General features: G+C 39.1%; 1 protein-coding gene across 1 annotated transcript; it reads right to left on the bottom strand.

Moving 5' to 3' along the window:
• Nucleotides 1–502: 502 nt before the first annotated feature.
• On the bottom strand, nt 503–10,292 carry CSUI_004438 (helicase; the record flags this gene model as incomplete). Its single annotated transcript, XM_068064629.1, has 10 exons — nt 10,138–10,292; nt 9,234–9,482; nt 8,071–8,309; nt 7,147–7,461; nt 5,688–5,834; nt 4,808–4,963; nt 3,665–3,769; nt 3,273–3,353; nt 2,954–3,106; nt 503–1,441 (listed from the first exon to the last, which is right to left on the bottom strand). Coding segments are annotated over exons 1-10 (2,517 nt in total), but the record flags the coding sequence as incomplete, so codon positions are not given.
• Between the last annotated feature and the right edge of the window lie 40 nt (nt 10,293–10,332).

Here is a 10,332-nt window from a genome sequence, read left to right as displayed (position 1 = left end):
TAGATGTACGTATATACAGATAGACAGATACATATATGGAGATATAAACCCTTCATCCATACAGAGAGAGAAGGGTATACATAGACGCTATTTACTAGGTATGACCTCACATGGAAATCTATCTATAAATCTATCTATCTATCTATTCGTTTATATTATATATTGGCATATACATGGTAGATATATATGTATCTATATCTTTTTATCTTTGCTAGAGTTCATAGCTAGTTAACCTGGCTAGCCAGACATGTGTGTTGTAGACACTTGGTGTGTCTACTCAAAGCCGATGAGAAAAGAAGAGACGCGCTTCAAGTTAAAGATGAAGAAAGAGAAGAGAAAAGTTCTACCCTCAGATGAAAGATAGCCCAAAGAAGGCAGGACGTTTCCTTCCACGGATAGAATAGAGAAAGAGACATTCTTCGTCTTCTTTTCTTCTCCTCGTGTCTTTCTTTCTTTCTTTCTTTCTTTCTTTCTTTCTTTCTTTCTTTCTTTCTCTTGACTCACCTATATCAAGACAGATAACCTGGACCGCTGAGAATTTCTTTCTTTTTGCACTCTTCATCTTCTTGTTCTCCTTTCTCTCTTCAAGCTCTCTTTCTTTCTCATCTTCTCCTTTCTTCCTTTTCTTCTCCTTTTCTTCTTCTTCTTGCTTTTCTTCTTCGTGACAGGCGAACCTAACAAGAAGTCGATCTTCCGTCCCAGCCATGAGAAAAGCTTCAAGAAAACCTCTTAAGGTGTATATACAGGAGGCATGACACTGAGATAACCTAATCGTGTTTTCTTCTGTTTCTTTCTTTCTCTCGTTCTCTTCGATTTTTTGTGTGGATTTGTAAAGACTTTTCTTTATCACGTCAGGAGATACACCAGAGTGTAGAGAAGGAGAAGAAGTAGAAGATAAAGAGATCTGAGAAGGCGGCGAGGTGTCTCGAGAAGAAGAAGGATGACGAGGACATGAGAGATGGGCTTTGGAGAGTTGCTTCTTTCTTTTCTCTTTCTGAGAAAGAATGAAGCCTCTGAGCTTTCTACAAGGTTGGATAAGAGGATGTCTAAGAAAAGTAACAAGATCAGAGAAGGTAAAATGGATTAAGTTCATGGCTTGAAGAAATTCACAAGGTGTATATACACCTGAGGATGAGGAAGAGAAAAAACAGTAATCCTCTCGTTCTCCTTTCTCCTTAGCGGAGTTCTCTTTTCTTTCTTCATCCTTCTTCTTTTCATATGTCTCTTTCTCTACTTTCTGGTATGTAGAAAAGAAAGAAGAATTGAGAGATGTCTTTTTCCTCATTTCTTCTTCTTCATCTTGTTCCTCCATTCTCTTCAGACCATCATAAAGAGTTAGGCTAAAACGAAGAAGTTGCTCTAGGGAATGGCAGACACGTGCATGCACGCGATCTCGATACCTTTCTAAATAGTTTCTTAACGTACAAATCGAATCTTCCAACTGAAAGAATAAACACATCGATAGACAAAGACAGATGTAACAAAGAAGAAGGAATGAAAGAAAAATGAAAAAGAAAGAAAGAAGAAGACGGAAAGAGAGAGACAAAGAAGGAAAGAACTTTGTAAAGAAGGGGTGAGTCACAGTGCGAGACTTGTGAACGGAGTGTATCTGCAGGTAAGTCAGGTGTACGTACACCTCAAAAAACATCAAAGAAAAGAAAGGAAGACGAGAAGAGAGAAAGAAGGAGAGAACTTTCTGAGAAAGAAGAAAAGAAAGAGAGAAAGAGAGAAAGAAAGAGAAAGAAAGAGAGAAAGAAAACGAAAAAGAAAGAAAGAAAGAAGAGACACCCTGAAGAGGAGGATGAGGAGGAGGGATGTTGTTTCATAACTCAACAACAAGAGAATGTCAGATGGATGAACGTTTTCAGTCTTTTCTTCTGAAGTGAGTCAAGAACGTCCTTTCTATCCATCTGGATATAAAGAAAAAGAAAGACGAGAAAGCTCAGCAACAACTTGGGGGCTCTCCCCAGTCCTACTCAGAAAGATATTCATCGCTGCCTACGTTACTTTACATCTATACGCAAGACATATAGACCAATTTCCACTTTATGAAGAGATAGGAAGATACAGATAGATATAGATAGAAAGATAGATAGATAGATAGATTAAAGATAGATAGATAGATATAGATAGAAAGATAGATAGATAGATAGATTAAAGATAGATAGATAGATATAGATAGATATAGATAGATAGATAGATAGATAGATTAAAGATAGATAGATAGATATCCCTATGTGTGGATGTGAGTGTATCTATTTGAATTTATACTACGCACCTCTTGCTGTGTATACACAGTCAGAGACGGCTCTATATACTTATCCACTGATGTTTCGATACATTGAAATATAAAGCACACATGGATATACATATAGAAAGATAAAGAAAGAAGAAACTAAAGAAACAAGCGAATGAGAGAAAGAAAAAGACCCAGTCGAAATGTCTACAATTCGAAAAGCAGAGCTAAGAATCTATCTAGCTGTATATCTATCTGTCTGTCTATCTGTCTTTAATCTATCTATCTATCTATGTATATCTGTCTGTCTATCTGTCTTTAATCTATCTATCTATGTATATCTGTCTGTCTATCTGTCTTTGAGCTATCTATCTATCTATGTATACCTGACTGTCTATCTATCTTTAATCTATCTATCTATCTATGTATATCTGTCTGTCTATCTATCTTTAATCTATCTATGTATGTATATCTGTCTGTCTATCTGTCTTTGATCTATCTTTAGTCTATCTTTCGATCTCTTCTGACTCTATCTATTTTCACTCTAGGTGGAATTTCTCTATCTGAACTTTGATCGCGTCTGTTCTTCTTGAGAATCCGAGCGAAAGAAGAAGAGGAAGAGAGAATCTTCTTTGGTCTCTTTCTTTCTTAACTGTGTTGAAGGATTCTCTCAAGATGACTGCAAGAGAAAAAGAAATCTTCTTCCTTCTTTCTTACCGTCTGTCTTTCTAAAAGAGCTGAGCAAGTTTTGGCTATGAAGGAGGGAACATGGTGGGCTTCATCCAGGACCACAATCGATTCTCCCACATCGATATCTAGCGCTAGTCGATGATGCTCTGAAAGAAGTGACGTCGTAGGAACAAGAAGGACCTGCGGAAAAAGAGATCGACATATCAAAAGAAAGAAGAAAATTCCCACGAAGAAAACAAGAAGAAGACGAAGAGAGAGGAAAGGAGTCTTTCTCTCCTGCTTCCGTTTCCAAGTCTTTCTCTTTTCTTTCGTTAAGAAGCGAAGAGGTTTCTTTGACCGATCTTACCTTCAGAAGAGATGAACAGACTTTTGACAATAAAGGATTGAGAGAGAAGAAGAGGAGTTGGATTTCTCTAGCGCGAAAACACTTGAGAAAGAAGAAACGAAAGCAAAAGTAGAACGTGAATCGTGAGCTAGCGAAGAGAAAAGAGTCCAAGCATAACGGTAGGAGAGAAAGGCGAGAAAGAGAAGAGCTAACGAACTCCCTTAAGACATCCAACACATTCATGGAGCAGGAAGCAAGAGAGAGAGAGTGGGCGTTGCCATTGTCACCTTCATTCATATTTGCATAATTAGCTCTCTTTCCTCTCTCTTTCTCGGATCATCTTGACCGGATTTGCTTTCTTTTGTGCTTCTCTTTCTGACAAAGAATCGAGAGAAAGAAAGAAAGAGGCTTACATCTGCTTCTCTGCCTGCCTGTTTCGCAGAATAGTAGGGACATGCGCATACACCAGACGTAAAGTCCCCAGCTGTCCTGAGATCTTCGATGTTCATACACTCCGTCTACACGAGAAAAAGAAAAAAGAAAGAAAGAGAGAAAGAGGAAAGAACAAAGAGACTTCGATGAAACAGGAGCGATGCCATCAGAGGGACAAGAAAGAAAGGTTGCGTGGCTCCAAGAAAGAAAGAAGACGTAAAATAAAGAGCTCTAGAGAAGCATGTGTTTCAAAGAAAAGTCCTACCAATCTCATCTAATGTCACTTTTGAGGTGTACATACACCAGGCCTTAAGGAGAAGGCAGCTGAAGAACGAAGGAAATCTAGACGTCAAGTGAGAAAGGACCGTTTCTTTCATTTGAAAAAGTAGATTTCTTACTCTCCCCTTCTTCTTCTTCTTCACTTTTGATATCATTAAAATAAGGGAGACAATCTAGAGAAAGAAAGAAAAGATGGATGAGAAGCATTTGTAACACAAGTCCTCCTACCACTTAGAAGGGCGAAGAAGAAAGAAGAAAGCAAAGAGAGAGAGAGAGAGCGATAGAGAAGGTTAGGTACGAAGTGCGTAGATGAACATAGCTACTTTTTTTCCGAACAAGAAAAAGAAGAAAAGAATGAATGATTAAGAAAATTTCGATCTTGAAAGCAGAAAAGGACGAATGAAGAAAACAAAGAAGAAGAGAAGTCAAGTCTATCATGAGGTGTATCTATAATGAGTATGCATGCATGTATGTCTGTCGGTGTGTATGTACACTGAAAGAACTAGGAGGGGAAAAAGAAGAAGAAGAAAACGATAATTTGACTACACGGATTCTTTCCTCCGCCCTTTTTCTTCTTGTCCCTAGCAAACTCAAGAGTACGTATATGAAAAATGAAGAGAAGAGAGAGAAGAAGAAGAAGAAGAAGAAGAAGAAAGAGAAGAAGAAGAAGAAGAAGAAAGAGAAGAAGAAGAAGAAAGAGAAGAAGCACAATGCGTACCATCGACGATGACATGAGGCTGCTACAAGAGAAACAGAAAGAGAAGCTATATAAAACAGAAAGAAAGAGTGAGAAAGAAAGAAAAGCCTTCTCTCTTCTCCTTCTTTTCGTCTTTTTCCTTCCTTACAAGGATGAGATCTGTAAGAAGGTCTCTATTTGAGTAAAGGGGACACTTCTTCTTTTCTACTAAGAGATTACAGCCTTCAGCTAAATCTTGATATAACACTTCTTCCTCTCCTTGTTCTCCCTTCTCTCTCTCTCTTCTCGCTTCAGATGATATCTCCTACACAAAAAGAGAAAGGGAGAAAGAAAGAAAGAAAGAAATAGGAAAGAAAGAAAAACGGAGATATTTCGTATCATAGGCAGACACTCCGAAATAAAGACCCCGAGACTTCTGAACAATGAGGTGTGTATCAGCCAAGATATCTATCTACATGTGTGTATATACACCTGGGCTGTATACACACGCAATCGCAGCTACATACAGGAGATCTCTACTTCTGCTCTATATAGTAAGGATCAAAGCTGCTCCACACATGATACATGTCTCTCTTTCTCTCGCTTTAATTAACTCTCTATATACAGACTCTTCTTTATAAGTATTTATACGATAGACGCGACTCTACGTTTTTGTATACATACGCATGCGTAGATAGATACCAGGGGACAAGGTGTACGTACACCGCTGACCCACGCCATGTAAGTCAGTGTGAGAAAGAAGTTATGAATCCCCTTCTTCTCTGGCAATGAGAGATCGAAGCGATCAGTTCATACACATTTCGGCGCACAAAACGTAAATCCCACGTGTAGATCCAACTACCTACAGATTTATGAGCTACAAAGAGATAGATAGATAGATTGAAGATAGATAGATAGATAGATTAACGATAGATAGATAAATTAAAGAAAGAAAGATGAGGAGAAAAAGAGAACGCATGCCAAGACAAAGAAAAGAAGATTAGAGAAGAAGAAGCTAAAGGGAGAAGCTGAAGAGATCTGACTCCTACAGGGTGTATGCATAGCTTGTTTCTCCCGGCTAGGAGAACAGCCGACAAGCGAGAGAGGAAAATGTTTTGAGGAGAGAGTCTTTTCATTCTCTCTATCTCCTCCATATACTGAGCTAATTGAGAATGGCTTCGACTGCATATTATGATCTACACACATACACACAACATACAACAAGCAAATCAATGCACCTATGTAAATCCCATCTATACATATATATATATACACATATGTATGGATATCTATATATAGATATGTATATATATGTATACATATGTATATGTGTATGCTTATGCATATATATATATATATATATATGCATAGCGCGCGTAGAGAGTGGTGGGCTAGGCTGGGTTAAGATGTTTCTGTATGTACACACGAGTCGTGTATAGAAATCTGAGCCTGTCCGTATCCATTTGTGTAGGTCTCTATATATGTGTATGTAGATCTACAGACATAGATACAGCTGTCTACACATATATACGTACATGTGTCTATACATATATGGATGGCAGGGATGCATGCGTTTGAGAAAGAGGAAGAAAAAGGACAGACAGACGAACAGCCCACCAAACACACATCCAAAAGTATACAAAAATGTCTACGCGTGCGTATATACAGGTATGTATATATATATATATATATATATGTCGGTAGAGATATGCAGAGAGGCAAGGAGTACACAAATATACAGAGGTGAAATACGTCTCGGAGGTAAGCGTGTACGTATTTACATGTACCACGTACAGATAGATAGACAGATGAAAGATGAGTGAATACATAGACAAATAGAGAGAGAGAGATAGATTGAAGATAGATAGATTGATCAGAGATGAGAAGATTAGAGATAGATTCAGCATGCGTATGAATAGGAAAGTGCATGCGAATTGCGAGAGAGACTGTCTACCTCCATACATGGATTATACCTCAGCAAGCTAGGGCGCAGATGGCAAGAAGAAGATTGAGATTTAGGTGAATAAGATAAAAAGAGGGAGAGAGAAATCTTTCTTTCATTCTTTCCCGAAGATGATGAAAAGCGTGTTAGTCCTTCTTTAGTAGCTGTCTCCTCAGGATAATAGATCAGATAGACAGATATCTATATATAGCTACTATAGAGTCATAGCCTACTGCCGGAGTCGAACCGACGACCTTCCGCTTACTAGGCGGATGCTCTACCAACTAAGCTAAGCAGGCTGCTCCTACGTCTTCTTATATACATGCCAGCTATATATACATTTACAAAAGTCTATACATGAATAGACACCTCTCATTCTCTCTCTCCGCATGTAGATAGAGACAGAATGAGACGTACAGACAGAGAGAGAAGATGAGATGTAGATATACCTATGTACATACATACATAGTTATATAGAAAGATAGCTGACTTCATACAGATACATACTCGACACCTATCATGGTCTGTATATCGATCTATCTATCGATAATTCGCTCTATCTATACCTGCGTTTTCTTCTTAAGAGTGTTTTGAACTTGAAGAAGATTGCCTAGATCTCCGGAAGGATGGATGGATGCAATGAGATTTCTTGTATAAGACGAATCTCCCCCAGGGTCTCGAGTCATCGCTGCGTGACTGCTTAAAGGCACGCCTCGATCTGAAGTGAAGCTTGTGGTATATTTGCTTAAGTCTTCTTTCTCTTTGTCAGAGAAATGGTCGTCTATAAGAAAGCTTTCTTCTTCTTGTTCTTCTTCACTACTCGGAGATTCCTCTTGTGTGCGTCTCTCCAAGTGCCATAAATGTCTTCTCGATTTCTCCTCCTGATTCACAGCATACAGACATGGTGTACATACACTCCAATATCTTCTCTTCTTCACACAGGCTACTCTCACAGGCAGATGGGACATACCGTGGATAGGTGTATAGCGAACTCTGATAGATAGATTTAGGATAGATAGATAGATTTAGGATAGATAGATAGATTTAGGATAGATAGATAGATAGGAAACATGAGAGATTGCAGATGGAAGTGTATATATGGAGAGATGCCTTTGTATGTTGATGCATGCGTATACACTATATAGGGGGAACGTTTGAATTGTATGGTGATGGTAAGGAGCTAACTGGCTAGCTAACTAGCTAGCTACCTAGCTAGCTCTATTTGATTCCTCCGTAGCATACACACTAGGTCGATTTCTTTGGACCTCCCCATTCATAGTAGCAGCACGTGCATGCATACATACAAGATACTAGATGCATATGCATATGTGTATATACACTTCAGTAGGAAGGAGAAGAAGATATATAAGGCTTCCGTTCATAGGTGAATAAGACGATAAAGTAGAAGAACTAGTCAAACACACATCCAGCCTAGATTCGTGAAGAGGCTTTTGAAGAAGAAGTCTTTCTCTATCCTCTCAACTTCTTACTTGGAGAGAAGATTTTCTTTCTTCATTCTCTCCCTGCTTTCTTCTTCTCTTCCACGCCTCTGAACTTTCGAGATGTCTATCTTTATAAGGAAGGTAAGTCTTCTCAATCTGGTGGGTCTTTTGTATTCCTTCTTCGCCTCTAGTTGCGCCCTCTCTCTGTTGTGTGTGACTCCCTAGACGAAGATATCTTTCTCTTTCCTTGATCTTTTCTTCAAAGGCTATTGGGAATTTCTTTCTTTCTAAATAGAGAAAAGAGAAGAGACAAGAAAGACTGAGAGACATTCGCACGTCAAGAAAGAGTGTGAAAGAAAGAGACAAGAAAGAAAGAAATGTCCGAGAAAGAGACAGTTCTGAAGTCTCTCGAAAGACAATGTCCATCCTTAAGAGTGAGCAAGGAGATCACGAGTGACTGTACATACACCTCAACCGTTCGGTGTATTTCAGAACTGTAAAGAGAAAAGCAGAGACAGTTGATCGTCTCACAGAATAGCAGAGCAACAGAAGAGGAAGAAAAAGAAGAGAAATGCAAAGTCTATCGCCCTCCTATCTCCATCATGGATCAGAAATTCTCTCTTCTCTAGAATACCAAAGAAATAGACAGAGAGACTGCGAAAACTCGGGGTGGAACTTCAGGGAGAAAGACTGCATAAACACCGATGATTCTCTAGATATATATCTATCAGCACATATGAATAAAGTTACGCATATATATATATATATACAGAGAAAGAGATAGGGAGAGAAAGAGACAGCTGTTATGTCTGTTGATCTATTTCCGTGTGTGATATCTCTATGTATGTATAGTATGAAAGAGGCTTCGGATTTCAGAGCCTCTGTGAGATAGTGAGACACACCACACATGGTCCCTGCTGTACATACACCTCACAAATTCTCATACATCATTACCATCGTCGTGAAGACTTCCACATACACATATTATACATATACACATACACAGATGATCTCTACATACATAGGGACATGTACACATATATCTATATATATATACATATGCAGAGTAAATGTCTACACGAGGAACGACCTTGCTCTAGGTAGGAAAGAAGCCTATGTAGTTGGTCTGAAGAAGAGAGGTAGATGTGGCTTCTCTTTCTCTTTCTTTTCCAGATCTGTAGATACGTGTGTTGTAGTGTAAAGGACCTCACTAGTAGAGATGGGAGATTTAACTGACGCATCGAGACTTGTCCTCCGGTCGTCACGAGAGAGACGTGAAGAGGAGAAAGAAGAACATGTCTGCGGCTGAAGATTCTCTTGAAGGTTCAACTCTCTTAATCTTTCTCTCAACTTTCTTGCTCTTTGTAATCTGTGGAGATAGAGATCCTCGAATTCCTTGAGGAAAAATTGGGCTTCAGACTTCTGCTGATCCCGATAAGCCGAAGAAACCCAAGAGGGGACTTCACACAGACAAAGAGAGATAGATTAAAGATAGATAGAGAAGAGAGATGTGGAGAGGAACGAAGTGAACGAGAGAAAAGAAGGAAGAAAAGGGAGAAACAAGAAGAGGGAGAAGACGAAGAAGAAGAAGAATCAGAGAGACAAGAGGTGAGAGAAATGACTCGATCGAAGGGAAGAGAGAATAAGACGATGAAAGAAGAAAATTCTGGATCGAAAAGAAGGAAGGAAGGGAAGTAGAGAGGACATGTCTGTATCTGACTTTCTCTTTCTTTCTTTGAAGGTATGGATCTATCTATCTATCTCTCTATGTGTCTCTCCTTCTCTCAAAAGACGAATCGATGACTAGTCAGGAACGGGAAATACATACAGAGGCAATGCTGACGATGAGAAAGAAGAAAGCCGCAACACACACGTTGAAAGGCCCGTTTCGAACTCTTACAAAAAGAAGGAAAGGAAGAATGAGAGAAAGAAAGGAAAGAAAGAAAGAGCGAGAAAACAAGATAGGGAGACAGGGAGAGAGAGAGATATAGAGATAGATAGATAGATCGATTGACGGAATCTCCCGTATGTATTACATTTCGAAAAGGAGAGAAATTTCTTCTCTCCTAGAGAATCCAAAGAGAGAAGACTTCCTAGTATTTACAATACTCTCACCTTTCTTTCGAAGAGGTTTCACACCTCCTTTACTGGTGCCGTTCGATTGACCTCGATTCTCTTGTTCTCCCCCCTCTCCCCCTTGTTCTCTCCCCCCCCCCTTTTCTGACTTGGTGAGATTCTCGACAATCATGTTCTCTCGATTTCTTTCCAAGCTAGAGGAGAAGAAGAAAAAAGAAAAAGAAAGAATGAAAG

This window comes from Cystoisospora suis (genome assembly GCF_002600585.1).
Source record: "Cystoisospora suis strain Wien I chromosome Unknown contig_2073, whole genome shotgun sequence".
Lineage (NCBI taxonomy): Eukaryota > Apicomplexa > Conoidasida > Eucoccidiorida > Sarcocystidae > Cystoisospora > Cystoisospora suis.
This window is presented reverse-complemented; position numbering and strand designations above follow the sequence as displayed.